Source organism: Festucalex cinctus, chromosome 21 (assembly GCF_051991245.1).
Source record: "Festucalex cinctus isolate MCC-2025b chromosome 21, RoL_Fcin_1.0, whole genome shotgun sequence".
In the NCBI taxonomy this organism is placed as follows: domain Eukaryota; kingdom Metazoa; phylum Chordata; class Actinopteri; order Syngnathiformes; family Syngnathidae; genus Festucalex; species Festucalex cinctus.
Window position 1 is genome coordinate 16765046 of NC_135431.1, and position 26602 is coordinate 16791647.

General features: G+C 40.1%; 1 protein-coding gene across 8 annotated transcripts in view; it reads right to left on the minus strand.

Annotated features, from left to right (window-relative positions):
* Nucleotides 1-26602, minus strand: part of syne2a (spectrin repeat containing, nuclear envelope 2a) — a 78846-nt gene that overhangs the window by 36530 nt on the left and 15714 nt on the right. For all 8 annotated transcript variants that reach the window (XM_077510353.1, XM_077510352.1, XM_077510351.1 and 5 more), the window contains 21 exons: nucleotides 26005-26187; nucleotides 25695-25805; nucleotides 25390-25494; nucleotides 24913-24990; nucleotides 24458-24838; nucleotides 24278-24357; nucleotides 24062-24200; nucleotides 23901-23978; nucleotides 22908-23057; nucleotides 22638-22829; nucleotides 22174-22266; nucleotides 21860-22030; nucleotides 21607-21777; nucleotides 19852-19989; nucleotides 19447-19646; nucleotides 4279-4411; nucleotides 2776-2958; nucleotides 2289-2438; nucleotides 1042-1218; nucleotides 663-818; nucleotides 422-574 (listed from right to left, as the gene is read on the minus strand). In XM_077510353.1, the coding sequence (XP_077366479.1) occupies nucleotides 422-574; nucleotides 663-818; nucleotides 1042-1218; nucleotides 2289-2438; nucleotides 2776-2958; nucleotides 4279-4411; nucleotides 19447-19646; nucleotides 19852-19989; nucleotides 21607-21777; nucleotides 21860-22030; nucleotides 22174-22266; nucleotides 22638-22829; nucleotides 22908-23057; nucleotides 23901-23978; nucleotides 24062-24200; nucleotides 24278-24357; nucleotides 24458-24838; nucleotides 24913-24990; nucleotides 25390-25494; nucleotides 25695-25805; nucleotides 26005-26187 (3222 nt within the window). The remainder of the gene's footprint in view (nucleotides 1-421; nucleotides 575-662; nucleotides 819-1041; nucleotides 1219-2288; nucleotides 2439-2775; nucleotides 2959-4278; nucleotides 4412-19446; nucleotides 19647-19851; nucleotides 19990-21606; nucleotides 21778-21859; nucleotides 22031-22173; nucleotides 22267-22637; nucleotides 22830-22907; nucleotides 23058-23900; nucleotides 23979-24061; nucleotides 24201-24277; nucleotides 24358-24457; nucleotides 24839-24912; nucleotides 24991-25389; nucleotides 25495-25694; nucleotides 25806-26004; nucleotides 26188-26602) is intronic.

Here is a 26602-nt window from a genome sequence, read left to right on the forward strand (position 1 = left end):
GCTTTATAAATAAAGTTGAGTTGAGTTGAGTTGACTAGTTATTGTTTATTAATGAGGGTTTTAGTCGAGCCTAGTCTAGTTTTAGTCCGGGGGAAAAGTGTGCGTTGACAAAATTATATTTGTTTAGTTTTCGTTGACGAAAGTAACACTACATCCATCCACACATATTCTTTACCGTTTAGCCTCATTAGGGTCACAGGTGACACATCAGCCACGTATGGATGGATGCGTGTACTGAAGGCTGATGGAAAGAATAAAATATGAATAATTTCTTGATTTTTCATTTTATCTTGTTCCTCAAGAGAATTTGGTAGGATCCCGCTGTGCCATCTGTTGTTCAAATATAATGTGGTGAATTATTCCTCATTGTATGTCCTATTAAGTGTAAAATCCATCATTACCGTTTGTGTTCTATTTCTACCTGCTGACTGAGATCCTCACAACCACGACTGACAGCCTCCGCCTGGTCACAAAAAGCGACATCACACGGATGCTCCTTTTCAACAACAAGCGCACGTGTGAATTCCGCCCCCTGCAAAGCTGCAGCCAACTCCTTTATTCTTCCAACAAGAGCCTGGAGGAAAAAATACAACAATATCAGATCAGATTAGAAAGGCAAAAAGTGTAGCATAAATAACCTAACTTCCATCTTGTTTGCATACCTCCCACTCCTGCAGAAGCTTTTGCGTTTGTGTTTGGCTAGTCGGATGTTTCCACTGATTCAGACGCTTTTTCTGCTGTTCAATTGACCGACGGAGACGTTGCAAGTGTCTTTCTCTGGCAGCGCAAGAGTACTGGAGCTCTTGATCGCCATGAATCTGCACCAGAAATCAAGTATGCAAAGCATGAGGACAACATGCAATGTAATCAATTTTAGATTACTTCATAAAGTAAACAATATACTGTATATAGCAAATGAATACAAATGATGTTATTGATGTTTTTGTTTCAAATCAAAACTACAACGGCAAGTTCCTTTATACAGTACAATAAAAAGACCCAACATATTACTTGTGCACGGTAAATAACTATAAAAGCAACCTGGTTCTCCAACGCCCCCTGCAGGTAAAGCCACCGCTGTCGGAGGGCACCGAGTTGCTCCTCGTAAATTGTTCGTTCTGGAAGGCGAGCCTGGACGTCCAATCCCATCATCTGAGGACGGGTTTGGGAGAGGAATTCCAAAAGAGGCTGCCCGTTGACCAAAGACATCTTTAATGCCTGTAGAAGGGAAAAATATAGCAGTAAATCCGTACAGTGTTTGTCTACAGAAGAAATGTCAAGGTAGTCAGAAAGTATAAGACAAATTAATTAAACAACAGATATGTTTTTATTACGGGATGTATCAAATTGTCTCATGATTGCCTTAATTACAGTGGATATAAACATTATTCCTTTCTCAATGGTTTTTGTTTGACAGTTTTAGTACTTTTTCTCAGCTTCTATAAAATTGGAATTAGTGCTGTCAAAGTTACAAAAAATTACTGCATTAATCATGTATTAACGCAGATTAATTGCACAATTAATTTTGACCGCAGATGATCCTTCAGCTGACAGCGGATGGTTACGTTAAAGGTAGCACAGGTTGTGTTTGAGCAATAAACATAAATACAATAAAAAAAAAGAAAAAGAAAAAAAAAAGAAAAAAAAAGGTAGCACAGGTTGTGTTTGAGCAATAAACATAAATACAATGCACTAAAGTAAAGCATTTAATAAATGTTTGCATATGACATTCTGAACATTTGTTCATGTCAAACTATTTGGGGTCATTTTTTTTACCCATTTTAAATTATGGCAGTAATTAACTGATTACAAAAAGAGAATGGGCCTGTGCAGTGGATAACATTTGTTGAAGATGTTCCTCATAACATTAAATGTAAAAAAAAAAAAAAACACATAACAGGTGCTTCTATGAATTTTACAGGCAAAAAATATTGATTAAAAAGCCTTTTTAATGAAGCGATTAATCGTGATTAATCACAATTTAAGATGCGATTAATCTGATTTAAAAAAATGTAATCGTTTGACACCTCTATTGTTTATACAATGTGTACCTTTTTTTTTTTTTTTTTATCAAAACAGTTGGTAAACCGTTTTTGTACAATCTGCTTTGCGTGGGATGTGCTTTTCGGACAGCACTGACGTAACTAAGGATTGTGGGGCGGTGATACTAGCACACAATAGTTTCTTTAAAGATGGAGATGTCAGCAACTCTTGAATGCTTAGTCACAATAAAACCAGGACCGTCAATTGATTTCATAGATGGCGACTTGAGCCGCATGTTTATTTACCTGATAGCGCTGCAGTGTTGTACTGATCTGAGCAGCATCTGTAGCCTTGCCGACTTGTTCTCTCGCCTGCTCCAGTTGTACCTCCAGATTCTTGAGCCAGTCCTCCAGGTCAGACAGCAGCTTCGTCGGCGGCCACATCAGCAGCAGCTTCTGATGACACAAGCAGCTCAAACTTGAGTATTAAAAGTTACTCGTCGTCTGCTTTAAACTGGTATGTAATGAAAAGTAGTCATTGGTGATAAATGGACGTTAAAAATTAAAAGTGTCCTCCCCCTTGTTGGACTTTCAATCACGGCATGACTGAAGTGATTTTCACTCCCTGGGCTGGACGAGATCACCAAAAGCCTCATTATTTTTGATAAACTGCCCGCCTTGAATTCATCTTAATTCAATGACATACTGAAGTCTTTTGTAGCCTAAAAGAAAGACTCACTGATGCCAACTATGAAAATCATTCCTTTATTTTAGACAAAAAAAACCTTTGTACCTGTTGCAGCAGGTCTTGCGCATTTGCCAGGTCGGAAGTGAGCTTGCACCAGGTCATCTCCAGCTTTGTGAGGCGCCCTCTCAGGCCGGGACATTCCGTTTCCCTCCGACGGAGCAGTCGAGCGGCTTCTCGGGAGGCGGATTCCTTATGAGCAGACATGGCCTCCAGCTCTATAGAGAAGTCCTGCGGAAAATGCTCATTTTAATGTTTACGTTCCATATCTCCAATTGTGCAGTAAGTAAATGCAGAAGCTATGGTGTGTTGTTTTTATGTCATATATATATGTGCACATAGTAGTCTGTGTGCAAAATTATTAAATACTAGTAGTGTCAAAATTAGTGTGTTAATTTTGAGTACATTTGAAGTTCCTTTAACGAATTAATGCCACTAATAATAATAACCGCCCCTTACTTGGAAAGTCTCTACTGGGGGAATTCCAGTCGCAACACAGCAGACACGTCCACATCAAAATTTAGCTGTAATAAATGTAATAATAATGCATATATTTGTGGAGACTGGCGTCAAGTTGTATTTTACCATTTTAAAAATGTGCAGAATTTCCCAAGTTACTTCATGTTTCCGATTAGTTAGCTCTTAATAATATGAAAAGAAAAATGCACTGAGCTGTCATCGTTTTACAAATGCGATTATGCCATCTAGTGGCAGAAAAATGGCCAAGACAAATCAATATCACACTTGTTTTTTTACAGTATAGTACAGTACATATTTTTCATTTTAACTAAATTTTATGAATTATGAAATTACTGTATCAAAGACTAAAAGATGCAGCCATATTTCTATTAGTTTAACATTTTTTCCACTTTTATGTTAACACGAGTAGAAAAAAATATTTTATTGTACATTTAGAACAGATATAAAATTTGCGATTAATCATGACTTAACTATTGAAGTCATGTAATTGACTCATTTGCTCCCAATAACATATAAATACGTTTTTTTAGTGTCCCAAAGACGTATTTAAACGTTTTTTTTTGTTTTGTTTTTTAATGCTAGCGCATACAGAAAGCTTTGATGCAGCCTCTCAACTGCAAAGAACGGTTGCAGAAATGGTAGTTATTATACAAACGGCCAGCAGATGGCAGCAGAGCAAAGGAGATCAACCAGGGCCATGTTGAAAAAAAGCTCAATTACTCACGTTTAAATAGATTTGTGAAAACTGATGAAACGTAGCCATATTCTAATGCTAATTGCTGCAAAACGGAAACAAATAGGAATATACTTTTTTTTCCCGATGAAAGAAGAGACTTTAATCTTTCTTTTGATAGGTTCCATGTTTTTATTTCAATAGAACACAATATTCTGTGGGCCTTGGAAAATCAGTCAAAATCCAATAAAACAGCCGGGAGCGAACGGGATTGCTTCTGTGAAAATGGCTGGGAGCGAATGAGTTAATTACGATTAAAAAAATTTATCGCCTGACACCCCTATTTAATACAAAAAAAAGTTACCACTTGAATCAATCGATATACTTCAAAGTCTTACCAACAGCTGGATCAGACCCCTGCAAACACCCTCCTGGCTCACATGAGCGGCATCAGTGAGTTCTGACCAAATCGTCAGGTGTTTTTTGGCGCCAAGGAGCCATTTACAGACCGTGGAAAAGTCTGTCTGGAATCTGTGGGGAGGACAAATGCAACACAAAGACAGTTCGGTCAGTGAAGCCGAACATGACTCTTCTCTTTTTAAGTGGGAGGAGAGGACAGGCTTCGGTCCAATACTGATAACACAACTTTCTTTTAACTCTCCGTGAGATCATGCACGTTCCAGATGAATCCACTAGGTACAGTTTAAGTGAGGTAAACACGGTATTCTTTCCAAAATTAAAGATATTAAAGAATTGAAACAAATGAAATTAATCAACCTCAAACGTAATAGTACCAAAGTAATGGGATATAGCAGGGGTAGGGAACCCATGGCTCGCGAGCCAGATGTGGCTCTTTTGACGGCTGCATCTGGCTCGCAGACAAATCCTTAATTATTAAAAAAAATGTTTTTTTCGTTAGACTCCTTTTGTCGAATTTGTCGGCTGCATTGACATCCCTCCCAGTGCGACTCGACAACATCGGTTGTCTCATCGACAGACTTACACATGATGGAGTTTCAGTCAATGCACTACAAACTGTCAACTTCCGCTTACCCGCAGGACTTAAATCGGGAAATATGTCCTGATCGACTCTCCAATTAAAGGGTTAGAAATTCCCCTTTTTCCTCACCAGCTCTAAGGCGTCAGCGTGAGGAGACGGGAATTAAATAAGCCGATATATCAAAGTGGATTCACCTAGGTTTGTTCACTGTCATCTTATCATGAGGCCAATCCGTTTTCATACACCTATCAATCCTGAGTGAGTAACCACACACACAGAGCCCAGGAATGCTAGCATGTACACCTCACTTCATTGGCAGCTCCACTTTTCTGAGTTGTTTGCATTTGTTATTGACCTAGTAATTTAATAATCCTTGTTAGGATCATACGGATTTGTTACATATCAAGCAGGAGTATTTGACATATTAATACAGATGGAAGCATTGGTTAGAGGTTATTCAAATGCACTTACCTTCCTCCAAACGTCCGTTACTGTTGTCCGTCTTGGAAAAAATAATGAGGTGGACTCATAAAATGTCCAAAATAAATAAAATAAAATCAAAAAAATAATGAGGGCTCATCAAACGTCCCAAATAAAATCATAAACAAACATTAAGGTCTTATAAAACGACCAACTTATAAAAATAAAATCATAAGCAAATAAAAAGGTCTTATAAAACGACCAAATTATAAAAATAAAATCATAAACAAATGAAAAGGTCTTATAGAACGACCTCCTTATAAAAATAAAATCATAAGCAAATAAAAAGGTCTTATAGAACGACCTCCTTATAAAAATAAAATCATAAACAAATGAAAGGGACTTATTAAAACGTCCAAAAATAAATATAATAAAATCAAAACAATATGAGACAAGATAGTAGAATGATTAATACGAACCTTGTCTTTTAAATAATTTTATTAACAATAATAAGACAACCAATATAAATCATAAAAATCACATTTAATGATAAAACTTTAAATCAATCAAAATAAAATAAAATAAAATAAAATAAAATAAAACAAAATAAAACAGGAGATTAGGAATAATATAACCTTTTACAATAAGCTTTACAAGATTGATCATTCCTCGGAAAAGCTTAAGACCTGATTGACAATAAGATGTTTTTGGCTGAAAATAATTTTGAAGATATGAGAGTGTATTAAATGGCCCCCACCCTAACACGCGATTAGTCATTCATATCTTCCTATTATACATCATTATTGCTAAAAGATTTGTACATTACCAATCATTGAAGAAAAGATTCCAGTCACAGCTTAATCCCAGTCCTTCGTAAAAATCCAAAGTCCAGGCAGGCAGTTATATTCCATCTTCGAGAATGCACTCTATACAGACACATCGCAGGGTGAAAAGGGGGCCTAGCTCAGAGTTGGTGACGGCCTTTTATACTCTTGGGCCACACCACTGACTCCTTCCGGTGAATGTCTCTCCGCGCACCTTCTCATATCAAAGCGCACTTGCTGGAACTCATTTTCAGTAATCTTCCACCGACGGGCCATGAAGATGAGTCATGATGAGGTCATACATTCCTTACAAATGTGTCATGGATACACAGCGTTGCATGATGAGTCATACATGAAAATATGTCAAGGTCTTCAGCTCTATTCGACAAATGATGAACGTTAAAATAAATAAAATCATATATATATTAATTAAGCAAGCATGAATAACATATATATACATTGCATGTTAAATCCCAAATTCTCTCAGCTTGAATTTAACAGGTTAATTCTAATCTCTGTTGCACATCTTGTATATATCTTTGTTAAATCAAACAATACATACGGACAATCTTTTCAATGCAGTTACAGCAATATTATCAGCGATAAAAGTCAGTATCGATTATAAATGAAAGAAAAGAAAAAGAAAGACAGGAAAACTTCATAGTTGGCTTTCAATGTGTTACAAACATTGATCCAAAAATCAGGTTAACAATTATCGAATATAGATTGTGTTGTGTATTATTATTTAATTCAGGATATCATTTATTTATATTTAATTTGTATCTTATATAGAATGTCCGGGCAATGCTGAGTGGGTGGCTTAGTTGTACAGGTTTGGCGGCATCTGGTGGTTACTTTGAGGAACTACACCCAGAGGCCAAAGTTTAATTATCAGTCCTATAGACACCTATTGGTCTCTAAGTAAGAATTGAGTCTAGCCCATTAATTTGCTATCTCATTTTACATGATATGGCGTTTCATCTGACCCACTCAATCCACTCAATTCAACACCCCCTCCTAGAGATCAATGGTGTCCAAACTGATCAACCTCAAAAGCCCCCATCCAACCCGTCACCTGCATGCAACCCCCTTGTGTCCTCCGGCAACGGAGACACCGGGGATTCAGAAGGCAAGGAGTCGGACGGAGGATCAGTAAGAGGAGACCACAGGCCCAGTTCACCTATCATCAGGGAGGGAGATGACCCCGTTCCACCCCCATCCTCGCCTTGCACACCCTCCAGGTCATCAGTGGTCGATGTAACCGTGGGGGAGGGTGATCTCAACAGTGGCACAACCTTACCAACTGGAACATCCTGTCGGGCGGCTCTGGGTTCCCCAGGCTCGTCAACCCGGTCCAGGAAGGGCGAGGAGGGCGTTACAGGCTCGTAGGGCCACTCATCCTGATTGGATCCGACCTGTCTCAAAGGAGTGGCGGCTACACAGAAGCCAGCCAATGTGTTGAATGTCAAGCGCCGAGCACCGTCAGGCAGGCGCCATATCATGCGCATTAAAGGGAAAGTTCTCCCAATGAATTCACCCTCAACGTTAAAATAATAACGTATCTCTTTCAAGCGACTTTGAACCAAACCTTCCAACTTACTTGAGCCCGCGAGGTCAGCAAAGCCAGGCCATATCCAGGAACCACACTGGATATCAATGGAAAAATCACTGACGAAATTTAGAAAAAGCCCGTCTGGTATGAGCCACATTTCTCTACCCTCATCCACTGCGGGCAACGGATAGCAGCAGTGTCCATAGAAAGCGTCCCCCACCACCCAAGCGGACGTGAGGAGATCACTTCCACAGAAGACACACTGCGGCTGATCCTGGTTATCCTGTTAAACACACATCCAAAATTCGACAATTCTTAGACCTGAGGGAAACCTAAAATATTGCGGCTCCCAATATATACATTCTAATCTTAGTCTAAGTTTCCATCCGCATCTACTCCATCAATGCGGAACACCTCTACTACGGGAGAGCGAGAGTGTGGTCGCTCTTCCGAGTAGCGGAACCTCTTGGCGGGAGAGTAAAAAAACATAGATAATACCCAAATTACTAAAACCAAGTGGTCGACCAGACATAATCAAAGGAGAATTAAAATTATTCCCCACACTACTAACTTAGTTGTTCGCTATATCCGACACAACAATAAAAAAGCCATATTATAAAAATTATCCAATATTCCACTTCATTACTCACGTTTTAAAGGGCGCCTGGTCTTCCAATAATACCTTTACCCAAAGCATTACAAGCCATGGTTAGTTGTTGGTTACTGTTCCGCCAAAAGATTTCAGTGAGAAGTGAGGAAGTCAGGGCTAGGGCGTCTTATCTATAATTGGATCGATCCCGCCCTTTTCTGAAGCCCATCCCCACTTCTCAATAATTTCCCCTTAGTCGGCCCCCCCATTTTTTCTGCAGCTCGTTGGCCAATAACTGAGCTTTAACCTTATTTGGTGAGGTTTTCTCTTTATAATTTCGGTGGGTAGATAATGCCAAAATCCCTCTTTTGATAACTGCGACAGCTATAACTGCTGACAAAACAATTCCTGACACTAGCAGGAACCATAGTCCTACATCATATAACAAACCATACAGCCCTGTACTTATCCCAATAATCGCCGTCCCTGCTACATCTTCTACAACTTCCCCGGCTGTAGTGGCCACAGTTTTTACTACACCTTTTATTGCCAATCCTATTCTCTCATACCAAGTACATACATGTTCCCCCTTATGATCATATTCGTCACTGTGTCCACAATGCAGCCATCTTTCAGCAGGTTCGTGGCATGTGCCAGGGCCATAAATCTTATTAAATCCCAGCCAATCAAACCCTGTAACTATATCCCCTTTACAAAGGGTCTTCCTAAATGCGTGACCTTCTAAGATCTGCATCATAGAGTCAGGAGGCTTGGGGATCATTCTTAATCCTACCATTTTGGATAAGTCATGATCTTTGTCCCATCGCGTACAATATTCTCTACCCGCAGCTTGACTCCGGATCCATTGATTACTATTATCCTTGATCCATACTGCCCCCTCATAGTTGGCATAATTTTCATCGCGATAACGTACATTACAAAAATTCCAAAATCGGGAGACTTTATAACAGGGTATACGTGCTAATACAATTGTGCATTCATTAAAATTTTTCACGGACTCTCCCCCCTTACACAACATTTCCCATGGTCTTGGATTAGCATATAAGGCTGGTCTCTCAATGTCAGGCCAAATATCGTTCTCTTTAGAGTACACCGTCGCCATATATTGATATTTAATCCAATAATTCTCCGACTCTCCTAAGCAAGGTATCACATCCTGAACCATCTCATCTTTATTGAGCCCCCACCACGTCTTACTTTCATCTCTCGTGTGTCCTTCTCTCCATGCTTGGAGCACTCCTTTAATCGTTAGGTTTGTGTTCAACCCTGTACAGTTATATATCCAATGAGTCAAAGGTGGCGTTCCTGTCTCCACCAAGGGGCATCGTGGTGAAATTCCACTTATCCACTCCTTCCTATGCAATCTGTTATACATTCTCAATGCTACACATTGGTCAATTTTATCAAAATCCCCTTTTGGGACATTATATAAATCATCCGGTGTAGGAATACGTTGAGCCCACATCCGTGCCCATACTACTTTTAACACATTTATTCCCAAAGTTTTATTAAAGGTTGATTTCAATATATATGTATCTCTTTTCCATATCCATGGAAAGGAATCATTTAGCCATACTTCATGTTTCACTTCTATTTTCTCTTGATCTAATGCATTTCCGGCATATAATCTAATAAAGTGACTCAGGATTAACCTTACATCACGCCTAAGCCCTATATCGGAGGGTGTAATTATATTACCCTCATCTGCATAACAAAACATATGATAGGGCTCAAAACAATATTTCATCATATTCCAATCACAATGGCTATTATTATACGACTGGGCCTTTTCTAACATTAACTTGCATCCTGGCCGTCGCGTTATTACTAATTTTTTCTGTGATATTGGTACAGGCTTTTTAAATTTTTCAAACCTACGTAACTTAAGAAATTTAGGTGACCTACCTGACGATGAAGCAGGAGTACCTGGCAAGTAATCAGTGGTCCCGTTGGTCCCTGGCTCCTCGCACCGAAAGGTTATACAGTTCCAACATCGTTCCCATGCCGGGCGAAATTCGGTACAGGTGTCATTCCGTGGGGCCGCCGGGTAGGTAAAGTCAGAGGCGTCATGGTCTGTCTTCAACCAGTATCCACCTGTTGCATCTGGCAGTCTTGCACAATATTCGTTGAAGTACCAAGCAGGTTCTTCCTTCCCGATCTGGACCCAGTTTTTTCTGATGACCCTTTGTTCTTGCTTCTCCAGACATAACAAGGTAATATTGACTGTAAAGTCGCTTGTTGTGTTATCGACTCGTAGAATCACTGGATGTGCACACTTGCTTTTTGATTTCGCAGGATATATAGTACTTCTTCTCAAGACCTCTAGGGTTTCATTATAACATGTGCTGTTAAAGGTGCGAAGATAGGAATTTAGGGTTGCTATCTTCTCCCTTCTCCATTCTACCCCACAGGGTTTTTCCTCGACAGCACCGCAGGCTCCTTTCTTCCTTCTCCATTCTTCACAAACATGCTTCACTTCCACCTTCCAACACGTCTGATTGGTTATTTTAGTGGTGCCATGCCGTATTTCTACTAGGTCGAGGGGATTAATCGGGGCTATGCTAGCGATGCTAGATTTTTGTCTCATCGAATAATATATCAAAAATACTACCATAAAACAAAGTGTGATAGCCACCAAAACTCCTCCATACCTCCAATTTTGTCGCTGGCGGTTGATAGCTTTAAGTTGTTCATCAACTGTGTCCGGTGGGTCTTCATTTACTGGAGTCTCATAATGGTTCTCTGTCTTTCTGCGCTTCGGTTGGCGTGTAATTGTTCCTCCATTGTAGTAGACATGCGGCCCTTCTCCTACCTCTAGAGTCATGGGGTGAGGCAAGTTTAGAGTCGCAGGTCGAGGTCCAGGTACTACTAGCTTGCTACAACTTTGCTCTTCCTCCATCTCGTAGCTCCGTTTCATGCTTTCTCCTTTTGGTCTTGCCCTTTAAGGACTGTTGCGTTTTAATATCTCATTAGCTCCTCCTCCTTTTCTTGGGGGTTGGCCTTCCTTACCCAGTTATCTTTTCTATATACAAAAATTTATTTTCTTTTAAATAGGAGGATTTTTCCAATTTATTGATAATCAATTTTCCTAGCTTTTTTGATCTTTTGACTACTTATCTTCATCATGTCTGGCCCGCAATTCAGCCAATCCTTCTTGCATCTGATTTCATAAAAACTCTTGATAATCAAACAACAGGGCCGTTGAGGGTCCTGGTGCTTTCTCCTGTTCAAAATTCACGGGTGTTTGATTAGACTTCTGTACCTTGGCTTCTACTTCCGCAATTCTTTTTTCCAATTTTCTAATTATCTCCCTCATTTCTTTTTGCTCAGCGATTTTTTCCTGAGAACTCTCAATTAAAGACAACCAATGTGGCCTAAATTGCCCAACATCTACAAAAAGATTGTTTAGGGCCGGTATTAATGCTCCTAAAAAAATTTCTAATAATTGTCTACGTATCTCTAATCTGGTTACTCTAGTCTTTAGCTCAGCAATCTCGCCTTCCATCTCCTTCTTGTTGCTACTTCTCAGCGGATGAAGAGGGCTGTGGGTCCTGGTGCCTGTTCCAAAAGCGTGACAGGACTACCTTAAGGACCTTATGCTCCTTCACCTCATCAGCCTCGCTATCTTCGCTCGCCTCGAACTTGTACTTTTTCTCTTCTGGTTCCTCCTTGTTAGGGGAGGCGCTCTTTCCCTTTACTGGCCCTTCCCTCCATTCCGCCTTTGACCTCGCGGCTGGAGTTTCCAATACTTTACCCATCTCCATCTGTTCCTTCTGGGAAAAAATGGAATGAGGGGCCCTTCTACACTTTCTCACCAATTCTTTCCATCTAGGTGATCTATACTCACATGGATTTGCCTTGTTAAAACTAGGACATCCACGTAGCGACCGATGCACTCGGCGGTCGCCAACTACATGTCCTTCACCGGTACAACCCGGGTATGGACATCCTTGACACCATTTTTCCTTTGGGCGACCTCTAAGGTCAGATTTTCCCCTGACATGGGTCACTCGCTCTTGCCCGAGCCTTCCCTCACTTAATGAACTCGCATTAAGTTTTTCTAGCTTTTCTGTGGCCACCTGAGCTAATGCCATCATCTTCTCATTACCCTTAGGCTTTACTTCTTCATCTCCACTCTCACTGCTATGCCTTCTTGTCGGCCTAGTACCAACGTATTCTCCATTAAAAGTACAGTTGGGGTGTAACCGTTTGGCTTCCTCCTCTGTACTCATCGACACTGCCATCCCTAACGAGTATATTCCCTCGTAGGGTTTCATAGCCATCATTACTTTTACTTTCAACCAATATATCGGGTCCCCCAAAACCCATCGTCGCGGCATCGCTGGACTCATTTTTACTACTACTGTTTTAGCTTTATATTCCATTCTATCCAATGTAGTCCCCTTTACTATATGACTACCTTCTATAGCGCTAATATTCACTGCTTTCTCTTGCGGGACATCCGGCAATGTTTCCATTGAAATGTCCCCTCGAGCCAAAGCAACATTAATTAGCGTGGGCCAGGGGGTTCTCGGTTCCCCCCCACTTAACACAGGTTCAACGTGAACTAAAGTTGGCACCGCTTCCGAGCCAACAATTAATGGAGCCCAGCCATACTTACCTCCATGCGGTGGCCAGTTATTGTAAAGCAGTGCCTGGAACCTCGGGTCGCGAGTCCTCTCGTTTACTTCCATCGGCCAATAGGTCAGCAACTCGGAACTTAGCGACTTTATCGGGGTTTCTGCTCTAGTTAACTGCCATCCCTCGGCCTCTCCTGCTCTCACTAGTGAACCTTTTCCCATTCTCATCCTACAATGTAGGCAATACAATACCTTCTCTCCATCCCACATACATTTACAATGCTGTGCCTCGGTATTCTCTTGCGGGGCTAAGTCCCACTGAGCATACGCTTTTATCCTAGGTAGGCTTTTTATTCTACAGTATCCACACACCTGTATTTCAAGCACCTTAGCCGGGCCTATTTTACTCAGGTCTGGCTTAAAGCCATCTACCCAATACTTATTGGCTATATTCCACTGTTCCCTCGACTCCTCGTTTCCACTACAAATTATGCAGGTCAAGAAAGCCGGTTGCCAACTAAAATCTTCTACTCTATTAACAATATATCCTCTTATTGCATTTATCCAAAGATTAAATGCCCTACCAACCATTACTTCCTTTTCAGTCCTCCGCACGATGACAGCTCCTTTCACCATAACGAGCTTGACAAAGGCCGGAGTGGCTGCTTCCATTTTTTAATTATTTGTCTTACTCCTTAGCTTTAGGCTGAATTAACTGGCATTGGTTTTAGCTGCTCTACCCCTTGGAGTCCCTTCTTTTTTAATCGCACTGTATTTCTGTCTAAAACTTCTTCGATGATGTCAGATTGGTCATACTTTGCTTTTACTGCCTGGCTATCAGATGGACCATGAGATTTTATCCACACTCTCTGTCCTACCTGAAATGGGCACTTTCCTTTCTGAGTGTTTTCTGTACTTTGCATTCGTCCTACCTCAGGAGCGACAAATGGGCGCTGGTTTAACTCCTCTGAAGGGGACGGTCTATCTGCTCTGCTCCTCCCATTCAAGTCCTTGACCAACTCCACCAATTTTTCACTCCATTCTTTTCCATTAGCATTTTTCCCGAGCCAACTTTTAACTAGGCCAATGGTTCGTTCAGCCACGCCATTAGCTTGAGGGGTGTAAGGCGGAGAGTAAGTCCTTATTATTCCCCACTTTTGACACCACCTGTCTATTGTAGCGTTTTTGAAATGAGTTCCATTGTCAGTTCTTAACTCTCTCGGTATGCCTAACCACATACAACCCTCTTCCAGTGTTTTTAGTACGCTATTAGCATTCGCATTACGTACCGCTTTTAATCCAAAATGTCCTGACATCGAATCTACCAGCACAACAAGATACTTCTCACCTTTAGTGCCGTTTACTCCCATGGGGCCTGCTACGTCCATGCAAACTGATGCCCATGGAACAGTGCTTTTAATCGTCAATCCGTCCACTCGTTGCCCTCGGCGTCCTGCATTATACTTATTACACAACTCGCAATTTCGTATAACTGAACGAATTTTCTTTTCTGGGATCCAAAGTTCCAGTTTCTCCAGCTCTCTCTTTGTGGGCAAGGCACCTCCATGGCCTAGCGCTCCATGTACGGCCTTAGTAACCTCACACACAAACTCATCTGGGACCACTTTTCCTCCTTTGGGAGTATTGTCCCATTTTTCTGCTCCTACAATTACCAATCTTCTCTCTTGGACGTATTTATCTATTTCATCATTTCCTCTCCAGTGAGCCCCCTCCTTGACGTGGGCTTTCTGGTGAACAACATCGATAGTCATATTTAACCTTAACTCGGCTATTTTCTTCCATAACTCAGCATGAGCAATTTCTTTACTCCTCGCTCCTTCAAACCCATTTTCTTCCCAAATGGATAAATCTTCTCTGAGCGCCTGGGCGCAATAGTGACTATCGGTTATAAGTCTTACTCGACTCACGTGTAATCTTATGGCCTCTAACAATCCTTCTAACACCGCTGTAGCCTCTCCTGCTTGGGCACTACCAGGAGTCTGACCTTTTCGGCGGCATATCTCTTTACCACTACTGTTGCTATGCCCATTATTTTGGGAAATTCACTCACGAACACTCCTGTTTCCTTCACCGACCTTTCCACCTCAGCTGCGAGGTCGGCAAGACGGATTGAAGGGTTGTTTACTTCCAGGTGCCTTCTTGCTCCTGGTGGCCATCGATCTACACCCTCGCCCAGTAGCATAACCACTACTGGTATATCTGGTTGTTCTAGAGGCTGGGGTGCAGGCATTAACCCTGCTACCCCCTCTGTAGGGCTGGGGGGCTTTCCCCTCCCATTTCTCCCTATTATTCTTTCCATTACTTCACTAGCGTGTTCTATAGCCCGCTTTGCTTTCTTATTGTAGGAGTGGAGCTATCTATTTCCGAAGCCTTCCCCGCGCGCTTTGGGTTCAGGGACGTACTTTAGCTCCTGGTTACTCAGCTCCGTACCCATGTACGTTGCCTCTACTGCTATCAGGACTACCGACTTCGAGTTTTTCCTACCTTTACTCGTCGGCGGATGTCCTCTCTCAAACGGTGGGGTGTGTTGTCCTTTCAGGTCGGTTGTAATCCTTCCCGCTTCTCTTCTCCGGGATCTGGATGTCTTCTTGTTCCTGGACACGTCTGCTAGGAACCGAAAAAGGCTGCCTCCACTAGAACATTAGTCTAGTGGAAACCCCTACCTTCTCTCCTTGGTTTCTCGACGACCTTCTTCTTGTGCCGATGGACACTCCTGTCAGGAACCGAAAAAAGGCTGCTTCCACTAGAACATTAGTCTAGTGGAAACCCCTACCTTTTCTCCTAGGTTCTCGACGACTTTCTTCTTGTGCCAATGGACACTCCTGTCGGAAACCGAAAACTTAAAATTTTTTCAAAAACTCCAGGAGAAAAGGCAAGCGACCGGGAATCAGGGTTAGGTTTGCAGCGTCAGCCTCTGACACTGAGTCCGCTATCCAAGATAAGGGACTATAAATATCTTCAGGCACCCCGCAATAACTAAGCAAAGAGTATGGTAGTTTTGCTACAAATGGATACCTGAGATAACAAACCAATAAAATGGGCAACCGCACCCAATCTGGCAAGCCTAAATAGCGCAAACCATAGTTTAACATCACAAGTCTAGAAGAGACTGCCTCTCTCCGAGCAGCCTCTCAACATTAACTCTAACTGTTCAAGCCCTCCTCCTCTTTGTGGGCGGGCTTGAACCACCCCTTGACTCAGCCCCTCCCTCAGGAATGCGCGGCGCAGCGCGCTCTACCAAGTACACTATCAGTACCTTCACAGCCGACCAGAGCAGCAGGTCGCTGTTAAAGCCCATTCACTTTGAATGGCCTTCTCACACTCAACCTCTTTTAGAGTGCAAGTCTCCTGGGGGAGCCAGTCACCGTTTCTTTAACACAAAATAGTACAATCAACTTCAACTCAAAAATCACACTAGATTTTCACAATTAAAGAAGCTCTTTTCCATGAAACACTATTCATCAAAGAGACTATTTTGTGTTAGCTCAGGGTCGTATGACATGACAATTTTATCAGCGAGTTCGCTATCAGCTCCAAGCACTGTGCCCTCCGCTCAGAGCCGCACTTACTCGGGTTCCTGTTTTGGGCCTCGATCGATCCCGATTTTGACAAAAATGAGTCAATCGAAGCCCCACGTTGGGCGCCACATGTCAACTTCCGCTTACCCGCAGGACTTAAATCGGGAAATATGTCCTGATCGACTCTCCAATTAAAGGGTTAGAAATTCCCCTTTTTCCTCACCAGCTCTAAGGCGTCAGCGTGAGGAGACGGGAATTAAATAAGCCGATATATCAAAGTGGATTCACCTAGGTTTGTTCACTGTCATCTTATCATGAGGCCAATCCGTTTTCATACACCTATCAATCCTGAGTGAGTAACCACACACACAGAGCCCAGGAATGCTAGCATGTACACCTCACTTCATTGGCAGCTCCACTTTTCTGAGTTGTTTGCATTTGTTATTGACCTAGTAATTTAATAATCCTTGTTAGGATCATACGGATTTGTTACATATCAAGCAGGAGTATTTGACATATTAATACAGATGGAAGCATTGGTTAGAGGTTATTCAAATGCACTTACCTTCCTCCAAACGTCCGTTACTGTTGTCCGTCTTGGAAAAAATAATGAGGTGGACTCATAAAATGTCCAAAATAAATAAAATAAAATCAAAAAAATAATGAGGGCTCATCAAACGTCCCAAATAAAATCATAAACAAACATTAAGGTCTTATAAAACGACCAACTTATAAAAATAAAATCATAAGCAAATAAAAAGGTCTTATAAAACGACCAAATTATAAAAATAAAATCATAAACAAATGAAAAGGTCTTATAGAACGACCTCCTTATAAAAATAAAATCATAAGCAAATAAAAAGGTCTTATAGAACGACCTCCTTATAAAAATAAAATCATAAACAAATGAAAGGGACTTATTAAAACGTCCAAAAATAAATATAATAAAATCAAAACAATATGAGACAAGATAGTAGAATGATTAATACGAACCTTGTCTTTTAAATAATTTTATTAACAATAATAAGACAACCAATATAAATCATAAAAATCACATTTAATGATAAAACTTTAAATCAATCAAAATAAAATAAAATAAAATAAAATAAAATAAAACAAAATAAAACAGGAGATTAGGAATAATATAACCTTTTACAATAAGCTTTACAAGATTGATCATTCCTCGGAAAAGCTTAAGACCTGATTGACAATAAGATGTTTTTGGCTGAAAATAATTTTGAAGATATGAGAGTGTATTAAATGGCCCCCACCCTAACACGCGATTAGTCATTCATATCTTCCTATTATACATCATTATTGCTAAAAGATTTGTACATTACCAATCATTGAAGAAAAGATTCCAGTCACAGCTTAATCCCAGTCCTTCGTAAAAATCCAAAGTCCAGGCAGGCAGTTATATTCCATCTTCGAGAATGCACTCTATACAGACACATCGCAGGGTGAAAAGGGGGCCTAGCTCAGAGTTGGTGACGGCCTTTTATACTCTTGGGCCACACCACTGACTCCTTCCGGTGAATGTCTCTCCGCGCACCTTCTCATATCAAAGCGCACTTGCTGGAACTCATTTTCAGTAATCTTCCACCGACGGGCCATGAAGATGAGTCATGATGAGGTCATACATTCCTTACAAATGTGTCATGGATACACAGCGTTGCATGATGAGTCATACATGAAAATATGTCAAGGTCTTCAGCTCTATTCGACAAATGATGAACGTTAAAATAAATAAAATCATATATATATTAATTAAGCAAGCATGAATAACATATATATACATTGCATGTTAAATCCCAAATTCTCTCAGCTTGAATTTAACAGGTTAATTCTAATCTCTGTTGCACATCTTGTATATATCTTTGTTAAATCAAACAATACATACGGACAATCTTTTCAATGCAGTTACAGCAATATTATCAGCGATAAAAGTCAGTATCGATTATAAATGAAAGAAAAGAAAAAGAAAGACAGGAAAACTTCATAGTTGGCTTTCAATGTGTTACAAACATTGATCCAAAAATCAGGTTAACAATTATCGAATATAGATTGTGTTGTGTATTATTATTTAATTCAGGATATCATTTATTTATATTTAATTTGTATCTTATATAGAATGTCCGGGCAATGCTGAGTGGGTGGCTTAGTTGTACAGGTTTGGCGGCATCTGGTGGTTACTTTGAGGAACTACACCCAGAGGCCAAAGTTTAATTATCAGTCCTATAGACACCTATTGGTCTCTAAGTAAGAATTGAGTCTAGCCCATTAATTTGCTATCTCATTTTACATGATATGGCGTTTCATCTGACCCACTCAATCCACTCAATTCAACAAAACACGCAACACTGACAATCCATTCATATGTAAGTCCGTGCCGGAAGTGACGTCATGCAGCCAATAAATTCGGCCTTCGCTGTCTAAAATAGCGGCCGATGTGCGCATGTGCGTGAGATCGGGAAGTAAACTTCCCTCGTTTTAATCGCGTAACGTTGACGGCTAATTTTAAAAACCCTTTTGAGAAGAAAAAAAGACGAGGAGTATCGTACGACAGCAAGTAGAGTCGGCGAGCAGAAATGAAAAAACTTCAACCCGCAGACCAGCTGATTGTCAAAACTTAAGAGCGCGCTTCCCGTCACATACCACACACTGCAGCTTGTGAGTATTGCTGTACTGACAATGTTTGGCTCTACGTATACATGTGAGAAGTCTTTCTCACATCTAAAGAACCAAGTATCAACCAGACTACAAAGCCATCAGCAAAACCATGCAGCACCAGAGGTCGCATTAATGGTAAGAAATACTCAGCATTGATTAGCAACAGCATAACAATGTTATTAAAAATAATTCTGAATTATTGTACTTTAAAAGTGTTGAAATTACATAAAATGCACACATTACTTGTACTTTGAGTTTTAAACATATTGTATGGCTCTCAGGGAATTATATTTAAAAATATGTGGTGTTCATGGCTTTCTCAGCCAAAAAGGTTCCCGACCCCTGCGATATAGCATTTTAAGCTAGCCCACCTGATCCAGCTGTCCCAGATGTCACTGTAGCGCTGAACCTCCTGTTCCATGCGGCTGCAGATGCTTCGCCATCTTAGCTCCAGAGCACCCCCTGTCTGTCTGACTGCGTGTGCAAATGAAGGATCCGTCTGCAGCTCACATTTCTGATCCAGGAGCTGTCCCAGGGCAGTTCTGTTTGCTTCCAATTGGACCAAAGTTTGCTGAGTAAAAAAAAAAAAAAGGAGAGAATCAACAATGTTCTTAGCCAGTAGCCTCTAAGGCCAACTATTAGCGTGGTTATATGATCGTAAAACAGCAGGACAACTGGGCAGCAGTAGAAGTCAATTGTGATTACTAAATGAACTATAAAACTTCAGCAAAAACGAGAACTGGGAAGAGTTACAACCGGTGCGATCCAATTCTTACCTGACAGGCATGTAGACGGTGTCGTATATGGGACTCCTCATCATCTTCTGCCTCTGCTTCGGCACTGCTGATGCTGACTTCCAGCTTGTCGAGCAGCCTCCCCAGTCGACCACAATTGTCTTCCCAGCGGCTCCACTCCTGGCCAACCATAAACATTTCAGGATTTTCATTCTTGGATAGTTTCTTCATTATGTACAGGGAGCAGGGATAGACCGATTATCGGCTGGGAGGATTATGTTGTTGATATTTGTCAAAATGCTAAATATCGGCCTCTGCCTTTTTACGACTAATATCTGATAAGTTGCACATTTACGGATGTATTTAAATTTCCACTTTATAAAAAAATGATGCTGACATTGGGGACTCCCTAGACTTTTTTTTTTTTAATGAAAAAATAAAAAATGTAAATTATTTTTAAATTTTGGAAACCTTTATTTACAGTAGAAAACTTTATGGAACTATTTACTAGGGATGTAACGATATCCAAACATCACGATACGATATCATGATATGAAGGCCTTGATACGATAATTATCACGATATTGTGAGGAGGTTGGCGATAGAAAAAAAGGTCACAATATTGTAAAAAAAAAAAGAGCTCATACTAAAAAAAACAACACAATATTGCTTTTGTACAATACAGCAATGAAAAATATAAAATATTATAAAATATCTAAATATATATATATATATATATATATATATATATATATATAAATATAATATATATATTGAGGCACTTACTTTCTAATGCCAGCACACTGAGTTCCTACACATATTGACTCGTTTCACAAATTACGTTCCCCTTCATCTGACCATTAGCATGGATTTGAAACTTAGAATGGCCAAAACATGCCTTGTGAAAATTAAGCTGCACTGAAAAACTGGCCACCAGAGGGTGCTAGAACTGCACAAATGGAAATCAGACCGACTTTTTTTTTTTTTTTTAACAGGTGCTGCTTTTAATATCGTGACATGACGACGACGATATATTGTGGCAGTTATTGTGGCGATATCACGATATTGTCTTGTTGTTACATCCCTACTATTTACGGTACTTGCTTAGTTTTTAATGTAGCTTAAAACATGCTGATGACCCTGGAAGCTCCCTGCAATTTTTGTTATACTTTTTAAACAAAGCTGTCAATTCTTTTTATGTTTGTAATTAACTCATTTGCTCCCAAAAACGTGTAAATACGTTCTATTTTAAATGTTATAAGTGTCCCAAAGACGTATTTATACGTTTTTATTGTGTGTGTGTGTTTTTTTTTCATGCTAAAGCATACAGGAGCCTTTGATGCAGCCTCTCTACTGCAGCGAATGTTGAAGCAATGGCAGTTATTACAAAAACGCCCAGCAGGTGACAACAGAGCTCAACCAGGGCCATATTAAAACAAGCTTGATTTCCCCACAGTTCTAAGCAGATTTGCGAATAATGATTAAACTTAGCTATATTCTAATGCTAATTGCTGCAAAACAGAAACAGATAGAAATATCCTTTTTTTTCTGATGAAAGAAGAGACTCTAATCTTTCTTTTGGTAGCTTCCATGTTTTTATAGCGGAGTGAAAATTGCTGGGAGTGAATGTGAAAGGTTTTTTTTTTACGCTAATACTTTTTCATTTACTGTATATTAATATCAGCTTGAAATATAAATACCGGCCTCCTTGACTAATAATAATCGGTATCAGTCTAGAAAAAAGATCATCGGTCTATCATTTGTATGGTCAGGGTGTACATTTTTGGAATAACAGACCCGGAGCCTCCACTGTGACGCCACCTCCTCTGGTAGCGACTGCTGCAACAAAGCTTCTCCCCGAACTTCCAGTTGCGCTTGCTCATCCTCTTGAGCCTGGAGTGCTTCTGGTTTTCGATGCAATAGATGCTGCATAAAACTCATCTGAGCTCCAAGAACCTGCTGCAACTTCTAGATTCAATCAAATTGAACGGAGATCAGTCAATATAACAGAATTGGTCAACTGTGACAACAAAATGAAGGAGACAACAACCTGGTTTCTATGGAGACTAATGTGGAGTTGGCTCATGTTTTGAACAGGTCTCGCAAGGCATTCTTCACCAAGTTCCATTAGGCTTCTTATCCCATCTAGTAAAGATTGGATCGCTTTCTGTATCATGGCCTTTTCTTCCGAACTCTCTCTCACATGTCTGCCCAGCACACACTGTTGAAAGACAAAGAACAGTTTATTTTATTTTGAAATGATACGCCCACATGAGCTACTGGCAGTAAATTGTACTGACAGTCAAATAGTAGCCATTCTAATATATCATCAAGTACAAAACAATACAAAATCACATAACATACCTCCAGAATGGGAGTTTCCTTTTGGTTTTGGAATATTTCATGATGACCAAGCTCAATCTCCTCCATAAAACATAATTGGTTGGAGAAGAGATCCTGAATGGAAAGTATTGTGTTTATTTTATATAATACAGTTTACAGATACATTAATAAATTTATATAACATATCACAAAAATTGAAATAACTTCATAGCATCAAAAAATAAATGCCTGTTTAACATTTAGAAGTTTTCAAGTACATTATTTCACTGACTTTTAACAAGTGACCCTTAGGGGCTAAAACCACTAACCATTAACCAGTATAAACCATTTATCAATCTTTTTAAATGTCAACCAAAACTCATTTGACATTTTAAAATAACAAACCATAAAGCGCAGCTTAAATATCTTCAATTTTGGGGCCACATGGTTGGTAATTATTATCTGTTAAAGGTCATGATGAGCACTTAAGACAAATTCAAACAAACCTGATGCTGGCTTTTAAGCCCCAAAGAGTCAAGGGAGGGTTCGTTGAAAGAGGTGTTGAAAATCTTCAGACATTTTTGCAGCGATGTTAAACAGCTCAGAGCGTCTGGTTCCTCACTCTGAAGTACAGGACTGACCTTTGACTGCACATCATGCAGCAGGCCAGCCAGACTCCCCAGCTCCATTAATGCACACTACACAGAAATTGAAGATCAGACCATCAGGGTGATTGAAGTTGAGAACCACAAGATCATTTAGATGTTTTTCTTTACTTCATGCTTTAAAATCCGAAGCTGGGTCTCTTCATCCCCAACACCTCCAGGAGTCAACGGAAAGTCTGGCAAAGCATCCAGGCATTCAAGAACTCGCCGTGTAGCTGAGTATAACTTCTCCTTCACGTCTGGATCATCTGCAGATCTCATCTAAGAATTAGCATGGGGTCACACAACATTATTCAAAGAAAACAACAGTAGCAGTCAACAATCCAGACTTTAGTCTAGGGCCTAGACTAAAGTCTGGACAAACAAATAAACAAATAAACAAATATTGTTAGCCTAGAGTCTAGGCTAACAATATTTGTTTATTTGTTTATTTATTTATGTTTCTTTTGTGGCGGCACGGTGGACGAGTGGTTAGCACGTCCACCTCCCAGTTCTGAGGACTCGGGTTCGAGTCCAGGCTCCGGCCTTCCTGGGTAGAGTTTGCATGTTCTCCCTGTGCCCGTGTGGGTCTTCTCCGGGTACTCCGGTCTCCTCCCACATTCCAAAGACATGCATGGCAGGTTAATTGGGCGCTCCGAATTGTCCCTAGGTGTGCTTGTGAGTGTGGATGGTTGTTTGTCTCTGTGTGCCCTGCGATTGGCTGGCGACCAGTGCAGCGTGTACCCCGCCTACTGCCCAGAGCCAGCTGAGATAGGCGCCTGCACCCCCCGCGACCCTTGTGAGGAATAAGCGGTCAAGAAAATGAATGAATGATTGAATGGATGTTTCTTTTGTAAGATTGCATCGACCAGATCTCATTTAAATGTGTTAGATGCGGAAGTTAAGAATTTAACATCATAAAAATTAATTAAAATTAATTTGTGATATTTTCATAAAATAATAAATGTTTTGATTTTTTACCTGAATTTAACTGGACGATAGTTGGGAAGAAAACCCTACATAATAGAAAACTACTGTATACTAAAAACTGATACTCTGAGTCCCTACTCCTACACCCTTAATGTAAATTTTTGTTTGAAACTGTCAGACTGCTCATGGACATACTATTTGACTTAGCACGGCGATGGACTCATTTGCATGCTGGAGAACAGCTGAAGATGACACCAGTTTCCCTTCTCCCACCTGAACAGAAATGTAGATATCAGAGGATTCATGATTATTGTCATTTTTTGGGGGGGGGGAATGTGTTTTGTTGACTTGCTCACCATTGCAACTTTGGCATCATTAATCAGCCTCTGATGCTCCTCCTGAAGTGTTTGCAGGGTTTCCAGTTTCTGAGAGATTTGAACATGAAGCAGGCTCCACTGTTGCTGCTCTGTCTCAACGTTGTTGGATTCGGCCAATCTTACATCCAAATGATGGATTAATGTTGATGGCAACATTTATTTTACTGTGTTCATGAAAGTGAAAGGAGATTTTACATGATAGATGCTGCTGAAGGCTTGAAGTCGTGTTGATCTTTTCCCTCTTTGCCATCACTGATGATAAGACCACTTGGCTCCTTTAAGTCACAGATAAAAATTAGATGTGAATAATATTAATGTATCAAAATCTAAAACATAATGTTAGTCAAGTAAAAAAATATCTTTTCAGTAGCTTACTTGACTTGGTTGTGTAGCCATGGACTTCCTTGTGACTGTAATATGTTGTAGTGCGTCCTGATTTGGCAGCATGTTGATGGTGGGGACAAATATGGCAAAATCCGGAAGTGTAGAATGGCCTTCTGTGGCCACAATAGTAGAGTGGTATTGATTGGCAGAAATGGTGGAAGTGATTAGGGACTCGGGAGCCGCAACTTTGAACCCAGGTACTTCACCGCAAACAGCTTCAGTGTCCACTCTTGTTTCTGATGTCATGAATCCACTTTGAGCATTTTCTTGCTCAAACGTCTTGGAATCAAGCCCAGACGATTCAGTGCTCTTTAATCTTGTCTCCACTTCAGAAATTGGTTCAGAAAATTGGGCAGATACCCCGGCCAAGGCCTGACAAAAAATAAATAAAAAATTGCAAGTGATATATCATTGACTACAGTAATAGATCTGACAAGATTATTTACCTGAGCGTCAGACAGTGTCTCCACATCGATGATGTCATCACTTTTCACCTCTGAAGCACACAGTGTGTCCTCTGGGTCCTAACACATGAAACGGAAATGTTCGACATGCACATGCAGACGCATTTATGTCTTGTGTGTATGTGTCTGTACACGGTTACTGAGAAGCAACCAAATTGAAAGCAGCTGTTTGTGACAGCACCATAGAGAAACTGGAGTGCTCATCTGACACAGCCTGACATCAACATGTAATGTAGTTGAAGTAAAAAAAAAAATTTAAAAAATTAAGAAAATAAAAGATTTCGATTTAGATAGACAGTGTATGAATAAAAATGTCAAAAAAGGACAGAAATATTTATTATAAGGAATAACAAATATTTTTGAGTTTCATTTCAAAATACCTCCAGTTTTTGAGTAATCTGATTACTTTAACGATATTTTCAACTGAAACCCAAATGAAAGCAAGTGTTATATGTTTACCTCAGGAATACTGCATGTTAGTGTGTCAGAAGATGACGAGTGACAGCTCTCGTCTTCGTCTGGATCGTCTTCTGAATAAGAGTCCTCAAAAGCCTCCTGGTTTAACTGATACGGATAATGTAAATGGAATTTTTAAAACATATGCAGGAGAGGGGCGGAGTTCAGCGTCATTACAAATTACTATTTGCAAAATATAGTCTAAAGTGCTGGCTTTTTGTAACATTTCCTTGGAAAAAAATGGATTAGATCAAATAAAGGGCACATGTTTAGTTTTCACTGGACAATTCTGCCTTAATTAGTGTTACCTGGACCAAATAGCTAAGTTGTGCTCCATCCAAGTGTGAGACTTCTACACCAGGTTTGAAGCTGAGGTCAATACTATGACCCTCACTCGATGTTTCCTTCAAAATCTTATCCTTTGACAAAAAAAAAAATGTAGAGAGATTGCGGGAAAAGTGACAAACACATTCAGATGGAAAACAATTACATTATTGTCTGTTGCTAAGGTAAATAATCTTCGAAATGAGAAGACACTTGTTTGTAGGCGGTCTAATCATTTCCCGCAGTAAATTCTACAACCCAGTATTTCATTTTAATGTAGCATTCGTGCTTTACCTGCAGAAGAATGGCTTGTTGCTGGGTGAGATCTTCCAAGTCGTTCAGCACCTGCAGGAGAACTTTTATTCCGGAGAACACCACTAGGCTCTCCTTTGTTTCCTGCGGGAGACGTAAATCTCCTTTGTAGCTCTCCATGTCCTCTAATGTCTTCTGCATTGAGTGGACGTTGTCCAGGATCACCTTTAGCGTCCAAGTGAAAAGTGAAAAAAGCAAGATTAATACCAGATTAGTCATAGCTGTGCACATAGAACATATTGTACCTCTCTCTGTTTAACTGCCTCTGTACATTTTAGTTATAATTAGGGGTGTCAAAATTAGTACGTTAATTTTGAGTTAATTTAAAGTTCCTCTAACACCATTTATTTTTTAATAACCGCACCTTATTTGGAAAGCCTGTACTGGGGGAATTCTAGTTGCAATGCAGCAGACATGTCCTCGTCAAAATTTAGCAGTAATAAATTTAATAATAATGCATATATTTGTGCAGACTGGGGTCAAGTTGTATTTTACAATTTTAAAAACGTGCAGAATTTCACAAGTTACTTCATGTTAAAGATTAGAAAGCTCTTAATATGAAAAGAAAAATCCACTGAGC